This window comes from Girardinichthys multiradiatus, chromosome Y (genome assembly GCF_021462225.1).
Source record: "Girardinichthys multiradiatus isolate DD_20200921_A chromosome Y, DD_fGirMul_XY1, whole genome shotgun sequence".
Taxonomy (NCBI): domain Eukaryota; kingdom Metazoa; phylum Chordata; class Actinopteri; order Cyprinodontiformes; family Goodeidae; genus Girardinichthys; species Girardinichthys multiradiatus.
The window spans coordinates 7,531,010-7,555,892 of NC_061818.1; the positions used below are offsets into that span (position 1 = coordinate 7,531,010).

General features: G+C 40.5%; 1 protein-coding gene across 1 annotated transcript; it reads left to right on the forward strand.

The window, feature by feature from the left end:
* The first annotated feature begins 1,087 nt into the window (after positions 1 to 1,087).
* On the forward strand, positions 1,088 to 8,875 carry LOC124864068. Its single transcript, XM_047358685.1, has 4 exons — positions 1,088 to 1,243; positions 1,342 to 1,429; positions 6,479 to 6,805; positions 7,791 to 8,875. Exons 1-4 carry the CDS (start codon positions 1,241 to 1,243, stop codon positions 8,126 to 8,128), a joined length of 756 nt encoding a protein of 251 aa, XP_047214641.1. The 5' UTR covers positions 1,088 to 1,240; the 3' UTR covers positions 8,129 to 8,875.
* The last annotated feature ends 16,008 nt before the right edge of the window (positions 8,876 to 24,883 follow it).

Sequence of the window (24,883 nt, forward strand, 5' to 3'; positions counted from 1 at the left end):
TGTGCTCCAGCTGTTTTCTTGTTTCCAGTCTTATGTTTTCCTGTTTTCCTCCCTTGTGCCTTTTGGTTGTTTTGTGGCCTTTTACAATAATCAATCATCTTTGGCTTCAGCTCCCTGCTTCAATGCATTAGGGTCATGAACACTACAAAACCAAGATACCGTATTGCCTACAAGGCTGGTGGCAAACTACAAATGTGCCTTCAATGGCTTTTTTCTTGCCATTTCTTCATAAAGACAAATTTTATGGACGGCACAACCAAATGTTTTCAAACCAAAAGTTCCTCTCACCTGAGCTATGAGGCAACTGTGGGAAGGGTAGTTGTCTAACAATCTGAAACTTGTAGGTCCAATTCCAGCTGGGCAGGGCACCTAACCTCAAGTTGCCTAGCGATCTGCTTATCAGTGTGTGAATGTGGCTATAGTGTATGACTGCAAAAGTGCTATATAAATTCAGCCCAATTAGCTGTGGATCACTGCAGTTGCTCCAAAGTCCCCATGGGCCTCTCGGCTGCTTTTCTAATTAAAACATTAATTCTAATTCCTTGCCCCAACTGTTATTTTAGGTGGACAGCCATGTTATTGTACATTTTCACTTGTGCCATACTCTCTTCGCTTTTGGATGATGGTCTGAAAGAAACTTTGAATTGAAAAGCTTTGTTAGGATATTCAGTGTTTGGGTCATTGTTTTACAATGTAATCCCACTTTAAACTTTCCTAAACGTTTTCTCTGACCTGTCCTGTTTGTTTCTTGGTCTTCATTCACATTTTGTTATGTTTTTAACCTAGCTTCAGTTTGCTTTAGACACATGATGTCATTTAATGTAGCAGGTAAAACAAATCTTTTTTGATGCTAAACACATAAATCCCTTGAAATAAACTGATCTCTCACTAAAACACACTACATTTCCTAAAGAGTAGAAATACACAAAATATTATTGTATGAATATGTTGAAAATGTACGTAGTCTATTTGCTAAACAATGTCTGCATCTTGGCAGTAGACTTCCCAGAGAGTATTTCATTCTGCACTGAAGGGAGAAACAAAACATTCATTCTCATGTCTGCACTCATCTCTTCCAGGACAAGACTGCTCATGTTCAGTCATAAACCTGATAGTGCACCACCTACACTGAAAGTTGCTATTAAAAACACAAAAAGGCAGCTCCACTACAGCTTCACTACTTTGAGTGAGGTTTACAGCAAAATCCTGACAGCAAAAACACTGAATCGTTGAAAGTACTATGGTAGGTAAAAACAACCATGTTGTGCTTTATATCAGGTTATTGTTTTGTACTATCTGCTTTATCTAATGTGATAAATGTTGATTTCAATGTAAATCAAGGCAGCAAGATCCTCCTGTGGTCCATGGATTCATCCAGGTTTAGTCTACGCTTCCATTATCTGGGTGACAGTAGCAGTCAGCATTTCTGGTGAGTATTTGCTTCAGAAAGTGCATGAAAAAACAACACCTTTAGTTTTTATGAGTATATAAAAGTCTGACGCCTAATATATACAGTATAGGAGTCCAGAAAAATCCATTTACTTGTGTGTGTTTGTTAACTATATGAGAACTTCAAAGAATCTCCAGGTGAGAATAATTTTTCATGACTGACTGGCTTTATAGTTAGTATAAAAAGACAGAAAAATAAGATTACAAGGTTAAATCTGCAGTGTTTTTAGATGAAACATATCCACATTGTGAATGTGTTTTCTGTGACTTACCCTCAGACCCACCCAAACATCTGCCAAGCCTCATTTGGTGGGGAATTTTCACCGTTGCTTTAGTGCAGATGTGCTTGCAGATTAAGTTAAGTCAAATCAGTCAACTTAGAAAAAAAATGTATAGTCCGGAAAACTATTTCTGCAGGTTCCTGCAAGTGTTTGTTACAACACCTTGAACTGATGTGATCATAAGTCCCTATGGACTATTTTAAGTGAACAGAAAGTTGTTTGGGAGTGTTACACTGCTCTGTTAAATAAATGAATACAGGTCCTTCTCAAAATATTAGCATATTGTGATAAAGTTCATTATTTTCCATAATGTCATGATGAAAATTTAACATTCATATATTTTAGATTCATTGCACACTAACTGAAATATTTCAGGTCTTTTATTGTCTTAATACGAATGATTTTGGCATACAGCTCATGAAAACCCAAAATTCCTATCTCACAAAATTAACATATTTCATCCTACCAATAAAAGAAACGTTTTTTTAATACAAAAAACGTCAACCTTCAAATAATCATGTACAGTTATGCACTCAATACTTGGTCGGGAATCCTTTGGCAGAAATGACTGCTTCAATGCGGCGTGGCATGGAGGCAATCAGCCTGTGGCACTGCTGAGGTCTTATGGAGGCCCAGGATGCTTCGATAACGGCCTTTAGCTCATCCAGAGTGTTGGGTCTTGAGTCTCTCAACGTTCTCTTCACAATATCCCACAGATTCTCTATGGGGTTCAGGTCAGGAGAGTTGGCAGGCCAATTGAGCACAGTGATACCGTGGTCAGTAAACCATTTACCAGTGGTTTTGGCTCTGTGAGCAGGTGCCAGGTCGTGCTGAAAAATGAAATCTTCATCTCCATAAAGCTTTTCAGCAGATGGAAGCATGAAGTGCTCCAAAATCTCCTGATAGCTAGCTGCATTGACCCTGCCCTTGATAAAACACAGTGGACCAACACCAGCAGCTGACACGACACCCCAGACCATCACTGACTGTGGGTACTTGACACTGGACTTCTGGCATTTTGGCATTTCCTTCTCCCCAGTCTTCCTGCAGACTCTGGCACTTTGATTTCCGAATGACATGCAGAATTTGCTTTCATCCGAAAAAAGTACTTTGGACCACTGAGCAACAGTCCAGTGCTGCTTCTCTGTAGCCCAGGTCAGGCGCTTCTGCCGCTGTTTCTGGTTCAAAAGTGGCTTGACCTGGGGAATGCGGCACCTGTAGCCCATTTCCTGCACACGCCTGTGCACGGTGGCTTTGGATGTTTCTACTCCAGACTCAGTCCACTGCTTCCGCAGGTCCCCCAAGGTCTGGAATCGGCCCTTCTCCACAATCTTCCTCAGGGTCTGGTCACCTCTTCTCGTTGTGCAGCGTTTTCTGCCACTCTTTTTCCTTCCCACAGACTTCCCACTGAGGTGCCTTGATACAGCACTCTGGGAACAGCCTATTTGTTCAGAAATGTCTTTCTGTGTCTTACCCTCTTGCTTGAGGGTGTCAATAGTGGCCTTCTGGACAGCAGTCAGGTCGGCAGTCTTACCCACAATTGGGGTTTTGAGTGATGAACCAGGCTGGGAGTTTTAAAGGCCTCAGGAATCTTTTGCAGGTGTTTAGAGTTAACTCGTTGATTCAGATGATTAGGTTCATAGCTCGTTTAGAGACCCTTTTAATGATATGCTAATTTTGTGAGATAGGAATTTTGGGTTTTCATGAGCTGTATGCCAAAATCATCCGTATTAAGATAATAAAAGACCTGAAATATTTCAGTTAGTGTGCAATGAATCTAAAATATATGAATGTTAAATTTTCATCATGACATTATGGAAAATAATGAACTTTATCACAATATGCTAATATTTTGAGAAGGACCTGTAGGTGTTGAAACAGCAGTACATGCTGTTTAAGTACTCAACACAAAATGGCCGCCATGTAGTTGCCTCCTATAAAGATGGTCAAAGGGTGAGGGGTCGGGTCAGGTTTAGGCCATAGAAATGAATGAAAATTAATGGAAGTCAATGCAAAGTCCTCAAAAAGATAGTAAACCATGGATGTGTGTGTGTGTGTGTCCGAGTGTGAGACACAGAGAGAATAGATGCAGAAACAAAGACAGAATCATATACAGACTTAGACAGTAGGAGATACACAGAGCTTTAAATAGAACAGTGAGGAATGAATCAGCCAATCAGCAAAGAGTGTCAGTCTAACTTGACACCTGCAGCATTTCTAATGCAGCACCTCACTATCGTCTCCCCCTTCCCTGGGCTTTTAACATGGAGGCGCATGCTCCCGAACTACCGCCCATAACTCGGAAACCGTAAGGGCTATCGACGTCATTCTTGGACCGTTTTTCTCAGAACGGACAGGGGAACGAGAATATTAACACTTTTATTGCTGAAAATAGAATATTAAAGGCACAACACTAGGTGAAATGAAAGGGAAAAATGGAGAAAAACATAAAAATGCCTGAACATGCTCTTGAACAACATCTAATAACTCGGAAACTATAAGGGCTATCGATTTGATTTATGCACCGTATGAATCAGCAGGCCTTGCTGAATAATCATGGAGCTTCTCAAGTTTCTTCAAAAATGTGTCTGGGAGTTGTGACCCTGTGAAAAAGTGGATCATTTTGACCATTTTTAACCTGAGTGAAGGTGAATTTTTCACTCTCAAACTTTATGAGAAAATGATAAAAGGTATACAAATATTTTTTGGACCGTAGGTATCAGCAGGGATTGGTGAACAATCCTGGAGATTTTTGTGTGTCTACATAAATCCGTGTAGGAGATGTGACAGTGTAGAAAAGTGGATAATTGTGAAATATTTCAATTTTAAGCAATTTTGGGAAGGACAGATTTGGTACTCCTAAACAAACCTTTTTTATGATAAAACAATAAAAGGTATCAAAAAAATTCCTTCACTGTGAGCGCCAGCAAGGTCTGAAGATGAATTGTTGCAAAGCCCATGTCTCTAACTTGAACGGTTTATGAGAGATGGCGATTCGAAAACATGTTAGTTTAAGGATTTTTTGCTCCGATTTTTTCTGAAATTCCTATAGGTTTTCCATTCAGGGTGTGTTGACTTTGCGTTGCTCCCGGGCGTGTTGCGTGAAATCCGTTAGTCTCACATCAATGAGGGTGGCATTTTTTGAAAGAGCATCCTACGTTTTAATACATAATTTGTGCCAGTAGAGTGAAAATTGAGCGAGTGAGGAGAGTTTGTTCGTTCTTTCTCAGGTTATTCAAAAATCTAGAGTGTACACTCTACCAACTGACGAATTCCGCCATAGGATTGATTACATTATAAAATCGAAAACATCAATCGCGATTGTAGAAGAACCGTAAAAGATATCAAAAAGCTGAATCATCTGAAGATAGCTTAATGTCTTGTGAACATTTTGAAAGTTGAATGGTGTTTCTAGCTGAAAGTGTGCAGAAGTAGTAAGCTGTGAAAGAGCGCAAAGGTTTAGCTGAATTTTGCGGAATTTTGCTGAATCTCCATTCATTTCAATGGGACAAAAATTGGCATAAAAAGCTGAATATTTCAAAAAATTATAATAGCTGAAGTTACTAAAAGTCATAGCATACTTCTCCAGAACGAGCCGAACGTTTTGATACCAGAATTGTTGAAATCGGTTGAAAAATGTAGGACTAGTTACACGCAGAAAAATGTACGGAAAATATAGACAAAAATGAAAATAAAGAAAAACAGAAAAACAATAAGGGAGAATGCATGAATGCATTCTCACTGAATATACAGATTCTAAAAAACAACTATAGTATAAACTAAGTATAAATGTTTTGTACTCAGACTGAAAAAATTACAAATTTGAATCTGAATATGCTTAGTAAATAAAAATATAAATTATTTTGGAAACTAGTGGATTAAATTTAAAATGAGCTACACTGGAAGCAAAAGCAAATTTTCCAGGGCTTACCAAATTTTACCTCAACCAAACTGCACCTGGAGATAAAAGGAAAACAAGGATGTCATGTAGTGGGAGTTCTGAGCAGGACCAAAGCACAGATAGAAACTCAGGAGCTGCATGTTGAGTAGAATAGGTTAATGATAAATGTAACAGCAAACCTACAGGAGACGGAGCACGGGCAGAGTACCAGGCGATCGAACGGAAGAATCCCGCAGTGAGAGAGGAAAACCAGAGAGCTTAAATATGGGTGGAAGTGTGGAAAAAGGCATGTCATCAGATGAGAATTTGAAACATCCAAGGAGAATTAAGGCAGGGAGCTGAGGGCAGGAGAGTGATTAACACAGGAGCTAATCAGAGGAACACAGAAATGCTGGGAAGATTTTAACAAAGATATCAAAATGAAGTAAGAAAGTAATACACAAGGGAAGAACTACAATGGGTGCAACTTGAGAACAGAGTGAACAGGAAAATGATGAAAACAGAGACATAACAGAAACTGAAAAACTCGAACATCTAAAGGTCATGACAGGAATGTTTATGCTAAGCATGGCTAATAAAGTAATGCAATGGATGGTGGCCAGGTGAGTGGAGAAGCAGCAACAGAACCAAGAAAAAACTAACAAAAACTAGAAAAACAGTCCATCACATTTGTAACAATGTATGCTATGTTAAACCAATGTCTTTATTTGTGATCTCTTTCTACTTGTGGGCATCAGCGATCCAGGTATGAACAGAAAACATGAAAGTCAATAAACTACCTCACTTGCAAGTTTTGAAGGGATTTTTAGTCATGCTTTCTAACCTTGATTTCTCTGTCTTTGATCAGTGTGTGATTGTAAGACCCTGGACACCAAACCAAAGGTGTTTTCAGACTGTGGGAAAAACGTGACCCTGACATGCAATGCCAGCACAAGTGTGGTGCAGGATTCAAAACTGATGAAATTTGAATGGCAATTCAAGAATACAACACTGTGCCAGTACGAGCAGAATAATTTCACCAGCAAGATCCAGTGCAAAGGCGCAAACACAACATCTGGACTCTCTCTCACTCTGACTATCCGCAACATAACCCCGACCGATGAGGGGGTCTACCACTGCAAGCTACACTTATCGCGTGAAGCAGCAAACGGGCAGAGCCACATTAAAGTTGAAGGTCAGTCGGCATAAAACTTATCATTAGGCCCGAGCCGGAAGCCAGCAAGGGCCTATTGTAATCATAGGATTTCTTATTATTCTTTCTTTCTTTTTTTTCCTTTCTTTCTATTTTCCGTTGCGTCTTGGCCAAGCCTCAAAATATGACTTCGAGCCACAAAAGACGAAATTTATATAGCTCCTACAAGGAAAGTCACAGACACCTGAAACCTTCTGAGATTGATCTCTCTCTGGCCTCAAACAATATTCACTGATCAGATGCTGACATCATCAAAGTCCCGCCCCCTGAGAACAGGAAGTGTCTTATTTTTCTTTTGATGGTCCATATTTGGTGTCCTTCGCCTAATCAATGTGAAACTGTCCCAAGTGACAAATAACATGATAGTCTAAGAGAGTCTCCAGAACTAACTGGTTTGGCTGGAGGGTGTGGCTGTGCCGGCGTGGCAAATTCTGATGTCATGCCACGGCCATACGTTTGGCTCTATATTACACACGCATGGTCTGATTCACTCCAAAATAAATATGGTTGATCTTTGTCAGCCCCCAAACAGCTCTATTGGATTACATTGGAATTTGGATCAACAGCGACCCCTTAGAATATTTCAAGTGCTCTATCTCCCTCATACATCGTCGGATCCACTTCAAATGTACTATACATCATGATGGATCAATGCCGAACATACTGGCATAGTCAATTGATGACATAATTTTGCAGCTTCCATCTGGAAGGTCCAATTTCCCCCAAATTTTAAATGCTTCCCAGACAACAACTCTGCATAACCGAAGATCATATAACATGTTGCTCATAGTGCCACCTAGTGGCGACGTGTGGAATCGAATGGCAGCCTCATCAGTGGCATGTTGGCAGCGATGCCAGGCTCCTGCGGTCGCTGCACAGGCCGAGCTGCGAGGGCCTTTAATGCTGCTTGTAGCTTTAATTATGTTTTGGAGTTTTTTGTCGTTCTGAGAGTTATTTCTTTTTACAGACTGCCTTGGAAGTACTCACGAGTCCTTGGATAATGGCAACGCCTCATGCACCTTTGACAGTGTTTACCCCAGTGGTGTAGTTCACTGGTACCAGGGAGATTCAAACATAACAAATGCCTCCAAAACACATGAAAAGCAAGATAAGGATGGGTTTTACAGAGTCATGAGTGAAGTTCCCGTGAAGATAGAAAACCACAGCCAACCTTATAACTGCTCCCTGTGGATGCCTTCAACGAACAGGTACATCTTCAGTCAGCTTGTCTCATTGGGCAGCAAAGGCCAACTCCAGTGGATCTGCATTACTATGGGGATTTTAATGAGGAGCTTTATCATATAAAGAAGACAGTTGTTTGAAAAATTGATTGAGATAAAAATGAGCCACTGATTGTGAACTCACACATAAACATAATTAAACAGAAGAAAATGTTTATGTTTAGGCTGAAATAATAAAGTAAAGCTTTTTAGCATGGTTCTTCACTTGTTGGCAGTAATGCATTAATGTGCAGTATCTTAAAGAAGATGCAAAATGCCTTGAGTTAATAAAAATCGCTTTTTAGATATTTTTAGTTTCTTGTGGTAGTATTTTACATACAATCATTTAAATTTCTGAAACATTCTTTGTTTACAGCATTTTTTTTCACACCTGCTGTACTGTAGTAAAATAAACCTCTTTACAACGTTGCTGTTACAGTAACTATGAATACCTGAGTGTTCTGTTGCTTTCATTTGCATGAAAGTTCACAGCTGTCATTTCTGTCTGCTTTAGTTTGCAATGTTTAACACATTATATGTGACATTAATGTAAAAATGGAGCTTGTTTTTAAGTAGCTTACTGGGGATAAATGTTGTGGGTATTGTGCATGGTGTATCTGCTTTGGAACTATCTTGCATGAAACTGTAATACAATTTTTATGACTTATGGAAATAAGCAATGCCCAAAATATAGCTTTCTTTAAATAATGATGTTTTTTGATTAGATTCTGTCACTGTGAACCTTCTGTATGAATGAGTCTTTCTTTCTCTGAGATAAAATCATTGTTTGGTCAAATTAAAGAACTAAACAGTCCTCTGTTTGCAAAGTAAAGAAGGCTCTGCTACAACTTATTCACATTTCCACGTTCACGTTTCCTATGGTTTGGAGTTTCTCTTGATCTTACAGTTACGTATGCCAACCAATCATGCAAGAACATGTGTGCATGAGGTGTACACTAACGAATGTTCTAGCACTTGTGAGTAATGTTTACATAAAGACGAGCATTACAAGCAACTTGAGATGTGCATCAGGACATAAACTGTAGAGTTTCACCTACATGTTAAATGCACTGCTACCCTTTCACACAGTAAAACCAGACTTTGTTGTAACCTTTGCTTGCAATAACAAGCTACTGAAACAGAAGAAGCAACATGACCTGAGTAGAAAGTTCCTAAAAACAGATACAGTTCCAAAAGATTTGAGTTCTGACAAAAAGTTGGTTTCTCACAAGCAAGCTTTTTCATATTAAAGTTTAATGAAAACAGAACACATAGAAGCCTTCTAGGAGACCATCTGATCAGTGAAACAGGGAATGCATATAAAAATGAATAACCCTTATGTAACAGAAAGCACAAGGCCATCTTCATTTTATCAGAACACTGTATTTTGTTGGTCTGGTGTCTGATAGTATAATGGTGAAAAACTGTATGGGGATAAAATCAAGCATTTTTACTTTGCTTCACATATGCCAAATATGCTGAATTACACAGTCTAACCTGCCAATAATTTGTTGTTTATGCCCCCACCATTTAAAAAGACACAACTGCTGACTCAACCCAATCCTATATACTGGTCCTTCTCAAAATATTAGCATATTGTGATAAAGTTCATTATTTTCCATAATGTAATGATGAAAATTTGACATTCATATATTTTAGATTCATTGCACACTAACTGAAATATTTCAGGTCTTTTATTGTCTTAATACGGATGATTTTGGCATACAACTCATAAAAACCCAAAATTCCTATCTCACAAAATTAGCATATCATTAAAAGGGTCTCCAAACGAGCTATGAACCTAATCATCTGAATCAACGAGTTAACTCTAAACACCTGCAAAAGATTCCTGAGGCCTTTAAAACTCCCAGCCTGGTTCATCACTCAAAACCACAATCATGGGTAAGACTGCCGACCTGACTGCTGTCCAGAAGGCCACTATTGACACCCTCAAGCAAGAGGGTAAGACACAGAAAGAAATTTCTGAACAAATAGGCTGTTCCCAGAGTGCTGTATCAAGGCACCTCAGTGGGAAGTCTGTGGGAAGGAAAAAGTGTGGAAGAAAACGCTGCATAACGAGAAGAGGTGACCGGACCCTGAGGAAGATTGTGGAGAAGGGCCGATTCCAGACCTTGGAGGACCTGCGGAAGCAGTGGACTGAGTCTGGAGTAGAAACATCCAGAGCCACCGTGCACAGGTGTGTGCAGGAAATGGGCTACAGGTGCCGCATTCCCCAGGTCAAGCCACTTTTGAATCAGAAACAGCAGCAGAAGCGCCTGACCTGGGCTACAGAGAAGCAGCACTGAAATGTTGCTCAGTGGTCCAAAGTACTTTTTTCGGATGAAAGCAAATTCTGCATGTCATTCGGAAATCAAGGTGCCAGAGTCTGGAGGAAGACTGGGGAGAAGGAAATGCCAAAATGCCAGAAGTCCAGTGTCAAGTACCCACAGTCAGTGATGGTCTGGGGTGCCGTGTCAGCTGCTGGTGTTGGTCCACTGTGTTTTATCAAGGGCAGGGTCAATGCAGCTAGCTATCAGGAGATTTTGGAGCACTTCAGGCTTCCATCTGCTGAAAAGCTTTATGGAGATGAAGATTTCATTTTTCAGCACAACCTGGCACCTGCTCAGTGCCAAAACCACTGGTAAATGGTTTACTGACCATGGTATCACTGTGCTCAATTGGCCTGCCAACTCTCCTGACCTGAACCCCATAGAGAATCTGTGGGATATTGTGAAGAGAACGTTGAGAGACTCAAGACCCAACACTCTGGATGAGCTAAAGGCCGCTATCGAAGCATCCTGGGCCTCCATAAGACCTCAGCAGTGCCACAGGCTGATTGCCTCCATGCCACGCCGCATTGAAGCAGTCATTTCTGCAAAAGGATTCCCGACCAAGTATTGAGTGCATAACTGTACATGATTATTTGAAGGTTGACGTTTTTTGTATTAAAAACACTTTTCTTTTATTGGTCGGATGAAATATGCTAATTTTGTGAGATAGGAATTTTGGGTTTTCATGAGCTGTATGCCAAAATCATCCGTATTAAGACAATAAAAGACCTTAAATATTTCAGTTAGTGTGCAATGAATCTAAAATATATGAATGTTAAATTTTCATCATTACATTATGGAAAATAATGAACTTTATCACAATATGCTAATATTTTGAGAAGGACCTGTAGATAAAACTAAATAATATTGCCCTTGTAATCTAAGTGGCACAAGCCATAAGTAAGGACAACATGTGGAGCACTTTTTAAATTCATTTCTGTTCCTCATTTCTTAGTGCAAATGAATGAAAACCAAAAATTAGATTGGCTTGGTAGTGAAAGACCCTGACATTCAAGAGGCAATCCAGACCTTTGTCAAACAAAGGTCAGGCTCAAGTCCCAGTAATATTCAGCTGAGGATCAGTTACCCTGATAACAATTTTAATCAGAATGTAAAGTCAAAGGAAAATAAAACAAAAACTGGAATATTTTATGGAATTAAAAGCTTGTTGTTTTTTTTTTTTCTCTCTCTCTATGAACTGTAAAAACGTAAGTCATTTATGTTTCATGCTTCGTGTTCAAGTCTAATATTTTTAAAAAAATAAAAAGCCTACATATAGATCATAGAATTGAATAAATTAAAAATACACTTATGTAATCTTCCAATTATTTTATATAACAATAGCTGTTTGGTTCTTTATCTTGATCTCATCGCTTACATTATGTATCTATCTCAAAGTAAAAACATTTTGCATGTCTCCAAGAAGCAGTGTGAAGGAAGTAGCAGTAGCAATAAAAGCAAAGAAGGCAATCTGTAGTTAAACAACCCGCTGTGCGTAAAGTCCAAGAGTCCTGCAACGGCACCAGCACAAACCAAAATAAAAAAGACTGAATAAATTTACATGTATTCCTTAAAACAGCAGAGAGTTCTGGTCCTTTTTTAGGTTTGGATAACAAGCTTAGCTGTTAAATGTTTGAGCACATCTCTTTCTTTCTTAACTTGAATTGTGCTGATAAATGTCTTTGGGGATTCAAACTGTTATGATTGATTTTAATCGATTTTATGCAGAATTTAATGAGCATAAAATGATGTTTCATTTATTGTGGCTTGATTGCAGCTGAAAGACAAAAGATGATCTACACGTGTGTGTAGAGAATATGAACACTAGATTGTTCATGTTTGCACTGAAGCGAAGGATAATGGTTAAAAGAGTGAAACAATATTTTTAAATTGTAAGCCAGTGATGTTATTTAGAAACTGTGGAAGGTAATTCAGTTTTATGATCAGCCATTGTCAGAGTTATGGTGCATTTAAAGAGACAGTCCACTACAATAGTTTTTGCTTTTCATACGTCTTACATCTATAGCAGACAGTTACTCTCAACAGAAACCATTCACTTGTTTACATGTGTTTCACAGGAAGATCACTGGTGGAGCTCTGCCTCCTATCTGAATTTCCTGAGTAAATAATTATTCCCTTCTTCATAAATAACAGCCCAATGGAAATTTTACGGTGATTAGGAGGCTCACAAAATAGCTTTCTCCCAAACTGCTTTGACGATTTTGAGACTAACGTAGTTTTAAGATGGACGATGTCCTCTTTGGTCTTGGTCCAACTCAGACTAGTCAATAGCTTTAGCCTCCAGGACCAGAATCCAAGATCTGTTACAGCAATAAAGAGGTGTTAAAATCAAGTGTTAAAGGAATTTTAATATTGTTTTTTTACTTTACTCTCTACTTTTGTATAAGGTAGATACTCTGGTTTGGTATGCGTAACCATTGTATTGCACGTGTTTAAAATTGGAGGGAGGGTTGTTGTTATGGATCAAGAACTATCACCAGCTTTCTTGTAATTAAGGGTATAGAGTTCTAAGTAAGCAACCATTTAATGGTTATTTACCAGTGTTTATACTATAATAGTTTATGAAATTGCATTTAGGGGAAGTCCTATGACATTTTTTTTTTATTTTGAGTTGTTTGGTGATGACCAAAATCTGCTTTTGTCTTGACTTTGCATTGGCCAGCAGTTGGCGCTAGAGCTAGTTTCATCAAACCGAAGGGGCTAAAGCAACAAGCATCAGCAGGTAATTATTGAATGACCATATGCAATTTACAGAAACCTACTTCAAAAAAGGCAAATGTCAGCACAATGGAAAATTAAGTGTGATGACAGACATTTTCAATCTTTCTGCTCAGGTTAGTAGTTAGTTGTGGTTGGAATAGTAGCTTTCATAATGAAAAGGGAAGCAAGTTACAGAAGCAAATGCTAATGCTAAAAATGACCCTGAATACCGCATTTTTAAAACAGTTTCAAAAACAAAACAAAAAAAATCTGCTTCATACTTAAGAAAAGCACAAAAAAGCCAGATGTCCACAGTTCCCTGAGGTCCATTCCTCTGTTGATTCCTAGTGAATTGGTCCACTAGTAACTGGTTGTGTTACTATCCATTATCTCGTTGCATTACACAGTTAAACAAAACCTCACATCATACCTTGAAACCCAAATACAGACACTGGCAGGTACACCTTCTCAATGAAGTTCACTTTAATCAATGGTTTTCACACTTCTGCCTTGGTTGCAGATTGCAGGGTGTGAATGGGTTCAGAAATCCAGGATGGGCACCATCAGTAGTGTTAACAATATGCAGCAGACAACCCTTCACCGTACAGATGACCTATTAACTAATTGTGCAATAAATACCAGAAACAATATATATTTAAGACTGGCAAAAGGATCAGCAGCCTTCTTTTTATTTCTAAAGTTGACCAAAGCTGTTTGGTACCTTAAGTGACCTACAGAGTTTTAAAAAAGATTCCATTTCGAAGGTTGTGTGGGAAACATTGCAAATATGGAGCCCTCCAAACACAGATAGTGTTTATCTTGTCTGGTAGAAAATGCTCTCAGGCACCAAAAAACATCCTTTTTGATATTTATGTAATGATTTACTGGTGTTTTCAGTTGGGTTTATTATTCAACCTTGAACACAAAGATAGCTTGGAGCCTATACTGTTAATGAGTGAGTGGGCAACTAAGGTCACTTCAAATGAGTAGGAACAGTGCTTGGTAAAACATATTACACGGTATTTGTCACAGTGCCAGAGTCAAATAACTTTAATGGAGAGTTTAGAACTCAAGTGCCCTCTGAAAATTCGCTTTTAACTTATGGAGTAAATGTAGAAACTGCATATGTGACCTTTACTGACTATTATTTCAGCTCTAGCCAGAACCATCTCCTATCCATACAGATGGTGTCTCACTGTCTTCTGATTGTGAAAACCGGTGGACCTTAAATTAGGTTAAGCCTCAGGCTGAAGGCCAAAGTGACTGTTAGAATGCAATAACATTCTTTTTATTTGATACATCTAGAATGTTCAAGTGCTTGCTATTTATTAATTATCAGTAATAATAGTGTCATATTTTATAAGGATTGTGGTGTATATATATTTTTTTATTTAATGATTGTAAATTGGTTTTATATCTATACAATCAGTACAATGTCAGTCCTGAGGTAATCCTCAGATGAATGTATAGCCTACGGATCATTGTATAAGGTTTTCTGAAGTTTGAACCTTTATTGTGAAACAACTTAATTCTCAAATACCAGCATCTCTAACTCCCTGGACCAAAAGAAGAAACCGTGTTTACACCTGGTCCATTTTCTGATCTGCCTCCACTGGGATAACACCCCACTCTACCTGTGAGACAGGGCATCTTCTCAATGTCTTAATAGAAACAGTTAGCATAATGGGAGTAAGTATTGGACATTGCATTGCAGTAAATTATTCAAATTTTATATTTTATATTTTTGGCACTGGTGGCCTTCATTTATCTAAGGTTTTCGAAAGTGAGCTGACAGAAAATGGGGTGGAGAGAGGCGGAAAACATGCGGCAAACATCAACGTGCAGAATAAGGCCTCCATGCATGGAGTCCTTGGTCATTTAAACAAGGGTCCATTGGTTCCTCACTTAACTCCTGCGCCTTCATCATGCCACTCTATTTAGTATTTTATTTATCTTTAGCAGGTGGTGCCCTTGACAAGCGCCTAAATGACCCAGGCCAAAAATAATTATTCTATCAAAACATGTTGAATATATAAACTGGTTAACTAAAAAATACATTTAGCTGAATTCTATCTTTAAGAATACAAGGCCACTACATTCTTTAAAGAAACATATTACTAGAGATTTGCTCAGTGATAAATCTTTTTTCAGAGATATCCGGTTATACTGTTAACTGGTCAGAATCCATGCCATTATCCAAATTGTGTCACCCAGATATTAGAAAGAATTGGAAATTTAGATGGATGCCTGAAGGATTAACATATCTGGGCATCAAATTAATGCCAGGGCTGGAAAAAATAATGGAAGCCAACATATCTCCAGTTATTCAGAAAACTCAAATTCTGTTACAAAATGATGAATTGTATACCTCCCTTTTGGGCAGACTCAATCTAATTAAAGGATTTTAACTCCTAAGATGAATTACATCACTTCCATGTTGCCGTTAACATTTCCTTCCTCGCTACTTAAAATGTACAACAGTATGATAGAGAAGTTGATATGACAACAAAAGAAAAACATGTTTAATCGGACTGTCACGATGTGGTTTTGGATCAGACCAAAATGCCGACAAGAGCTCAGCAGGATCATCTTTGTAATTCAACGATTTATTTACAAAGTCAAAAAATGTAGCAAAATCGCTGCGGGTTTCCCAAGGCAAGACGTGGCAAAAAACAAAGCATAATCATGGACGAGAACGAGGTGTGACGAACACAAGGAACCAGCAACAAACAATGACGCAAAACCAACTAATATACTGAGGGATAACAAAGGGCAGGTAATCAGAGAAAACAGGGAATAGGTGTGACAAGGAGGCAGAAGGAATAGGTGAAACAAATACAAAGATAGAGCATGGGCAAAGTAACTAATAAACAATAAACAGAAACACAGACCAAGAAAACCTATAGACAAAGATAAATAATCAAATGGGGAATAAGAAAACTAGAATAATCATGACTAAAGTAAACAGAGAAACTAGAAGGAACATAGGAACAACAATAACAACCTAAGAACAAACAAAGAACCCATAAAGAAAACCTGAATACAAAAGTAAACAAACCTAAGCACACTGACTGAATTAACTGGAAAGGAAACAGAAAATAAACTAGTAAACAAGAATAGTGCAAAGGAACAAATAATAAAACACAATTAAACACAAAGACACTAAAGAGAAATAAAACTAGAGAGTCCAGGGAAGACCAAGAACTATAATAATTACAATAATAATAATAATAATAATAAACCATACAAAGTAATCAGAAAACAACCATGAAAGAACTTAAGTAGTAAACACTAGGAGGCGGAAGAGGGAGAAAAGAAAAACATGATACAAAAACCAAAATAGAAAAATCTAAGCAAAAGGTAAACAAACACAAAGCCACAAACAGAGTCCAAAAATGTCACTCCGTGACACGGACTAAGTTATATGCGGCAAAAGACGAGGAGGGTTTAGCATTATCACGAATAGACTGGTATCACTTGTCTTTTTCTTTATCGTAGCTATCTAAAATTCACCTGCGGCCTACAAAGATCCCTCTATGGGTCAGGATGGAGGAACAGATGGTACATCCTTTCTCTGTGGAGGCCTTTCTCTCACAGACAGATAGACCTGTCCCCACTCAAGATCTGGTAATGGCTTTTGCCAGAGAGTCTTGGAGAATTGCTCATCAAATAACAAAAAATGATCCATATTTATCAAGCAGATCCTCCATATGGTATGACAAAAAACTGTTAATAGGTAAAAAAAAGTTTATTTTGGGACAGGTGGATTAGATCTGGGATTCACATTTTTGAGGATGTGACAGGAGATGTGGGATTTAAATCATTTGATGAAATTAAAACTAAACATAATTTGTGTAACTCAGAATTGTGGCGATATTTACAAATTAGACATTGCATTTTCTCAAACAAACATATTCAGCACAGTGGGACAGAAATCCAGGTCATTTCCCATAAGATTGGAGAAAAAAACAGAGGAGCTTCAAATTTCTATAAACTCATTAGGAGTATGCAGGTGCCAAGACTGGAGGGTCTTCAAGCAAGTTGGGAAGGGGATCTGGCTCAAGAGATTCCAGAAAATGACTGGAAAAAAGTCTGTGCCTCATGGCACTGTAATTCGCGTGAAGCACAATCACAACTCATTTGTTATAAGATATTAAATAGATCCTACTGGACCCCTTCAAAAATGGCAAGACAAAAACTTAGAACAACTGATTTATGTTGGAGATGTTATGGAAAGGTTGGAACTCTGGTCCATATGTTATATGAGTGTGACAAAACTTAAGACATGTGGAATGCAATTATTTTGTTTGTGAATAAGGTGTTGGGCACACATTTGGTCAAAAACCCTGCATTATGTCTGTTGGGATTACTTCCAGATGGCGTGCAATTGTCAAGACACCATAAATCTTGGTGTCGATTAGCCATGACAACAGGGTGCAGGATAACTTTACGCCACTGGAAATCTCCCACTCAGTCCACTTTTAAGGAGTGGATACAGGTTTTAAGTTCAATGGCCAGCTATGAGCGGGTTACCTACAGAGTGGCTGGGACGGAAGACTTATTCAATGAGGTGTGGGGCCCATTTCTAGCTCAATTGCAGGACATGTGAGGATGGCACCGTCTACCTGTATTTTATTAGATACAAGTACAGGACTGATATAGTATGTAGACTTTCTGGGGTGTTTTTTTTTTTGTGTCCTACGTTTTGTGTTGTAGATCTGGCTTGTTTTTTTTTTACATTGTTGCTGGACTGCACTCCTTTTTGTTTTGCCTTGTTTTTGTTGTTTGTTTAAAAATTAAAATAAAAAGAATATTCCAAAAAAAAGAAACATATTACTTATGTTTGTCGATCAAATATGGTTTGTTTGTGTTCTGTTAAGAAGATATTACAACAAATTTAAAATGTTTTACAATGCTCTAAATTAAATGGTGAGGAGTTATTTGCATCAGAACTGATTAGCCTGAGTCTGTCAACGAATATGGTAAGCCTGAAGGTCCAGAACTGTTGTTTTATTTCAGCATTCAGTCAGCGTATAAAGAGGTGTCAAGGGCAGTAAGTACATGAGAGCTTATATCAGCATTAGCTGAGTCATTCAGAATGCATTTTTTAATAAACAGACCTTTCAAAGGTGATTGCACATAGCTTTAAGTGTAGAGAGGAAGGTCACTCATTGCCTGCTCTACTAAAAGCAACGTTTCAATTTGGACCCAAGAGGCTTCTTTGAAATACTATTCAAAGTTTGAAATGCCTTGGGTTCATACAGCAAGTACTTGGTTTCATAACAATGATCTCCAAACATAAATATCTTTGAGCTTGGTTCATAAGAAAAGGGATAATATTTTCAGATTGGAATATCTCTTAATTCTGTTCCTGCTCTGGCCTTTTCTCAGGTTTTGTTTCATGACTTGTGACTGTCTTTTGGCATGTGTCAGAATCATTTAGGTTTATTTTGTGGACTTGTATATTTTTCTGTATTCACTTTTAGACTATTAGACTATACCAAATATTTCTGGTAATGAAATGAACCTTCTGAGGTGTAGAAATAGATCATTATTTGTTAATACAGCTAGCATGACCTATTACAAAAATCAAACAAGATGAAGAAAAGATTAAGTGTTTTTTTCAACAAGATATAAAGACATCAGTAATGCAAATACCACTTTTGTGACATGCTGTATGTAAAGAAGGAAATAACAAATGGCCCCTCCTTGAACCGCCACTTTAACGTGGTGGAGGGGTTTGATGATTCTAGAGGCTATGTTGTCTGGGGCTTATATGCCCCTGGTAGGGTCTCCCATAGCAAACAGGCTCTAGGTGATGGGTCAGACAAAGAGCGATTCAAGAATCCTTCATGAGGACTAGTATATCGAGGCACGTGACGTCGCCAAGTACGGAGCCAGGCCTGGGGTCGGGACTCGCTGGTGGCCGGGTTGCTCTTTGCGGGACCCGGCCAGGCCAAGCCCGAACGAGAGACGCGAGGCCATCCCCCAGTGGGCCCACCACCTGCAGGGGGAACCGTGAGCGACCGGTGCAAAGAGTATTGGGTGGCGGACTAAGGTGGAGACCTCAGCGGCCCGATCCCCGGATGTTTAGGCTGACTCTAGGGATGTGGAATGTCACCTCGCTGGGGGGGGAAGGAGCCTGAGCTTGTGTGGGAAGTCGAGAGATATCGACTAGAAATAGTCGGGCTCACCTCCACGCACAGTGTGGGCTCTGGAACCCGGGTTTACCCCAGTGGATGAGAGGGTCGCATCCCTGCGCCTTCGGGTTGGGGATAGGTCTCTAACTGTCGTTTCGGCCTACGGGCCGAGAGGTAGTGCGGAGTACCCGGCCTTCTTGGTGTCCCTGTCGGGGGTGCTGGATACTGCCCCTCCCGGGGACTCCATTATTCTGCTGGGGGACTTCAATGCCCACGTGGGAAACGACAGTGACACCTGGAGAGGCATGATCGGGAGGAATGGCCTCCCCGATCTGAATCCAAGTGGTGCTTTGTTATTGGACTTCTGTGCTAGTCATGGATTGTCCATAATGAACACCATGTTCAAACATAAGGGTGTCCATCAGTGCACTTGGCACCAGGACACCCTAGGCAGGAGGTCAATGATCGACTTTGTTGTCGTATCATCAGACCTTTGGCCGCATGTTTTGGACACTCGGGTGAAGAGAGGGGCTGAGCTGGCCACTGATCACCACATGGTGGTGAGTTGGATCTGCTGGAGGAGGAGAAAGCCGGACAGACTTGGCAGGCCCAAGCGCATAGTGAGGGTCTGCTGGGAACGCCTGGCAGAGCCCTCGGCCAGGGATGTATTCAACTACTACCTCTGGGAGAGCTTTGACCAGATTCCGGGGGATGTTGGAGACATAGAGTACGAGTGGACCATGTTCCTCGTATCTATTGTCAATGCTGCTGCCCGTAGCTGCGGCCGTAAGGTCTGCGGTGCCTGTCGCGGCGGCAATCCCAGAACCCAGTGGTGGACACTGACAGTAAGGGATGCTGTCAAGCTGCATAAGGAGTCCTATCGGCTGTGGTTGGCTTGTGGGATTCCTGAGGCAGCTGACGGGTACCGTGAGGCCAAGCGTGCTGTGGCCCGGGCTGTGGCAGAGACAAAAACTCGGGCTTGGGAGGAGTTCGGTGATGCCATGGAGAAGGACTACCGGTTGGCCTCGAAGCGAATCTGGCAAACCGTCTGGCGCCTCAGGAGGGGGAAGCAGTGCTTCGCCAACACTGTTTATAGTGGGGGTGGGAGGCTGCTGACCTCGACTGAGGACATTATCGGGCGGTGGAAACAGAGGCTGGGGACTCGGGGTTGGACTCTTTCATCACCCAGGCTGAAGTCACCGAGGTGGTTAAATAGCTCCGCAGTGGCAAGGCTTCGAGGGTGGATGAGGTCCGCCCTGAGTATCTCAAATTTCTGGATGTTGTGGGGCTGTCATGGTTGACACTCCTCTTCAACATTGCGTGGCGGTCGGGGACAGTGCCTCTGGACTGGCAGACTGGGGTGGTGGTCCCCCTTCATAAGAAGGGTGACCGGAGGGTGTGTTCCAACTACAGGGGGATCACACTCCTCAGCCTCCCTGGTAAGGCCTACGCCAGGGTCTTGGAGAGAATAGTCCGGCCAATAGTCGAACCTCGGCTTCAGGAGGAGCAGCGTGGTTTTCGTCCTGGCCGTGGAACACTGGACCAGCTCTATACCCTCTACAGGGTACTCGAAGTTTCATGGGAGTTTGCCCAATCCCTCCACATGTCTTTTTTGGACCTGGAGAAAGCATTCGACTGTGTCGAGCATTGCCGGCATTAAGTCAGACCTGTTCCCGGTGCATGTTGGACTCTGTCAGGGCTGCCCTTTGTCACCGGTCCTGTTCATAACTTTAATGGACAGGATTTCTAGACGCAGCCAAGGGCCGGAGGGAGTCTCGTTTGGGGACCAGTGGATTTCGTCTCTTCTTTTTGCAGATGACGTGGTCCTGCTGGCCCCCTCTAGCCAAGACCTACAGCATGCGCTGGGGCGGTTCGCAGCCGAGTGTGAAGTGGCTGGGATGAAGATCAACTCCTCCAAGTCAGAGGCCATGGTACTCAACCGGAAAAGGGTGGCTTGTCCTCTTCAGGTTGGAGGGGAGTTCCTGCCTCAAGTGGAGGAGTTCAAGTATCTCGGGGTCTTGTTCACCAGTGAGGGAAGAATGGAGCGGGAGATCGACAGACGGATCGGTGCAGCTGCCGCAGTAATGGGGGCACTGTGCCGGTCCGTTGTGGTGAGGAGAGAGCTAAGCCAAAAAGCGAAGCTGTCGATTTACCGGTCGGTCTACGTTCCTACCCTCACCTATGGCCATGAACTTTGGGTCATGACCGAAAGAACGAGATCCTGGATACAAGCGGCTGAAATGAGCTTCCTCCGTAGGGTGGCCGGGCACTCCCTTAGACATAGGGTGAGTGTATCGCTGTGGTCGGAGGCCGGGAGAGGGAGTGGGGCCTCTAGTCGGGTCTGGGCTGGGGTTTCTTGGGGATTGTCTGGTGCTGGGGCTGGCATTTCAGCTCTCTCGGGATCGCTTGGGTTCCCTTGGATCTCGGCCCCTGGCTTTGGGCCCTGGTCTGCCAGCTGGGGGGGTGCCGGGCTCCAGCAGGGGGCTCTTAGCTGGCGTTGATTGGGATGTGGCCCCGCTTTGGTGGAGGGGCTGGCCGGCTGGACTGCTTGGTGGGCCGTGGTGCGCCATGTGGGGGTGCGGGTGGCCGGTGGGCTGAGGTGCCCCCGGCGTTTGTGTTTTTCTCTGCATTCATTCTTTTTCTCCAAGTCTCAAGATATTCTTCAATTATCCAAAATCATGCATGCATTTAGGGGCAAAATAAAGTCTAAACCCTTTGGCCAAATCTACAAATTATATTTAAAACTTAGTTAACGAGTTTTTAGAGGTAAAATTATTTACTTCAGCAATTCAATTCAAAGAGTGAAATTTATACAATATGTAGATTCATTGTTCACAGAATAACATATTTCAACATTTTCGTTCTGTTACTTTTGATAATTGTACCTTTGATTTTTCACCTGACAAAGCACAGTGGACCAACATCAGCAGATGACATGGTTGCTCAAATAAGACACTGATTGTGGAAACGTCCCCCTGTACCTCAAGCAGCTTGGATTATGGGCCTCTGAACTCCTCCTTCTGACTCTGTTACATTTGTTTCCACGTATAAAGCAAAAAATTACTTTCACCTGAAAAGAAGACTTTTGGACCACTGAACAGAAGTCTTTATGAATGTATTATAGTCTTTGGCCCAATTAAGATGCCTGTGATGCTGTCTCTGGTTCTGGAAAGGCTTAAGAGAAGGAATGTTGTAGCTTATGTTCTAGATACAAAATATATATTTGTGAGGTGAAAGAAAAGGGATACATGGTTTTCTAAATCAGCACAGTAGCACAGTTGGTAGCAATGTTGCCTTGCAGCAAGACGGTCCTGGGGTTGACTCCTGGCCGGGGGTCTTTCTGCATGGATTTTGCACTGGCAACCTGTCCCAGATGTACCCCACATCTTGCCTGTAGACTGCTGGAGGTAGGCACCAGCCCCTGCGACCCTGTACAGAATAAGCAGGTATAGAAAATGGATGGTTTTCTAAATTGTGCTCAAATAAAATTCTGAGAAACGTGACATACATTTTAATTCAGCTCCCTATTTTAAGATACCTTCTAACAAAATCCATTTCAAACTATAAATATAATGAAATGTGACAACTTGGTAAATGACCTAGGTTGGCATATAACAACACACTCTGCTGAGTAAACACAGGTTTCTCAGGTATCCGGTTGTTGATATTAGCACTAAAACAACCAACTGTATGGCACACGACACATTGATGTATAATTTACGACCTTCTCATCAGGTAGACTGAAAACTATTAAAAGTTAATTTGGAACACAGCCCGGCTATTTTCTTTCAATAAATAATAATTTATAAATTAACATAAATTTGCAGTAAGCAATAAGAAATCCTTACTGGACAGCCAATCACCAGATCCAGAGACTGAGTGTCAACTCCCTGTGATCAGATGAAAGAGAGCAGGGACTAAGTACAACTTGTTCTCATTATTACAGCCAGCCAGACTAACACCACAGTGGGACCAGCAGCCACATACTACATCATTAGAGCAGCAAAAGCAAATGTCACCTAATAATGTCAACATCTAATAATAAAAAAAACATCATAAATGTCAAAAAAAAGTTTGCCATACAGGAAATGAAGCAAATAAAATGTAAAACATGAAACACATTAACAAAACAAAACACATTTAATTTACAGTTTTACAAGATTCTGTGCGAGAAAATAACTACAGTGATTGCCATAGGTGGATTACAACAGATCAGTTTGCAGGGGCTAATGCACCTGAGAAATGTACTGCTTGTGACCAATCTACACTTGATCTCAAAACACTGTATGGCTAGATTAGTGTAATCACAACCAGCACACTATAAGCATTCTGGTAAATAATTTGGGTTTGGTATGTATTACTCCATATGATGATATGAAATAAGTATATGTAGTTTTATGTGAAACCTAGAGGTGTTACCATAGAAAAACTAAATAAGCAGATCTACTAAGTCATACTTCATACTAAAGGGCACAAAAACACCTTTACACCTTGGAGTTAAATAGCTTGTAAACATTTAGTGTAGAATAGAAAAGACTGTGTCACAGTTCTGTCACGGTTTACTTGGAATTGGACCCCAGAATGCAGACGAGCAGGCAGCGTGATGGTAAGTCAAAAACAAAAGGTTTAATAACAAAAATTCACACTCAGCAGGAGGCAGGAACAAAACAAATGGGCAGGCAAGACAGGCATGGCATGATCAAAAAAAAAACAAGACTTGGTTAGAGAACTAGACAATGAGAGCTAGACATGAGCATGAGAGTGAAAGATGTTTCCGCGAAGACTAACAGAACAGGTGTGAATATATGGCGTGAAAACCAGGTGGAGTAAGGAGACAGATTAACTTGAAGCAGGTGAACTGAATAAACTTAATTAACAGAACAAAACGTGACTGGAGCAAAACAAAGACTCTTGAACACAAACTAGAAAAACATGAAGCAAAAGCATAACCAGATCTGAAAACCAAACTTGACAAAACATGAACAAGATGACAAAACAAAAGCATGACCAGGAAAATAAACAGAAACATGATTCAAAACTTGAGCAGTGAAAAACATAAGGAAAAACCCCGAAACCAAAAACCAAACAACCCTACATCATGACAGACTGTCAGTATTTTGATTAGCTAATAAGCAGCAGGGATTTACCAGTACATATCCACTGCACCACAAAATGTGTAATTTTGAGCATGGCTGACGCTTGTTATAACCTATTAGCTAATTCCCATGCCATTACTTCTCTTTGACAATGTGACACTAACATTCTAGCAATTGAACTGTTGCAAGGGGAATTCATAATTTTGCACAGTCTCCCAACAATCAGTCTATGCCCAATTTAGAGGTGTGACCACATCTCCCCAAGTGGGATCCCATTTTTACCAGGAATGCTTTGTATATTGATCTCTATGTGTAAGGGGCATGAAATGGCAAAACGTTCTGTTAGTGCAGTCTTGCTGATGAAGTATTGGGTTTGCTCGATCTGGATGCAAAATTGCCTTTGCATTCATGTGGCAGTCTTGTTTTTTTTTTCCACACTTGAAGGTTAATGAAGGTCTAAATGTCTGGGGATAAAAATTCAATGCTCTATATATGTCAGTGAGTGGCCCTTAGTAATTAAATAGGTGAAATATGAAATAATTAAAACGTAGAG

Coding starts and splice junctions, on each gene's coding strand:
- LOC124864068 (XM_047358685.1), top strand. Junction 1,430..6,478: donor AGTAGCAGTCAGCATTTCTG/GTGAGTATTTGC, acceptor GTCTTTGATCAG/TGTGTGATTGTAAGACCCTG. Junction 6,806..7,790: donor GAGCCACATTAAAGTTGAAG/GTCAGTCGGCAT, acceptor TTCTTTTTACAG/ACTGCCTTGGAAGTACTCAC.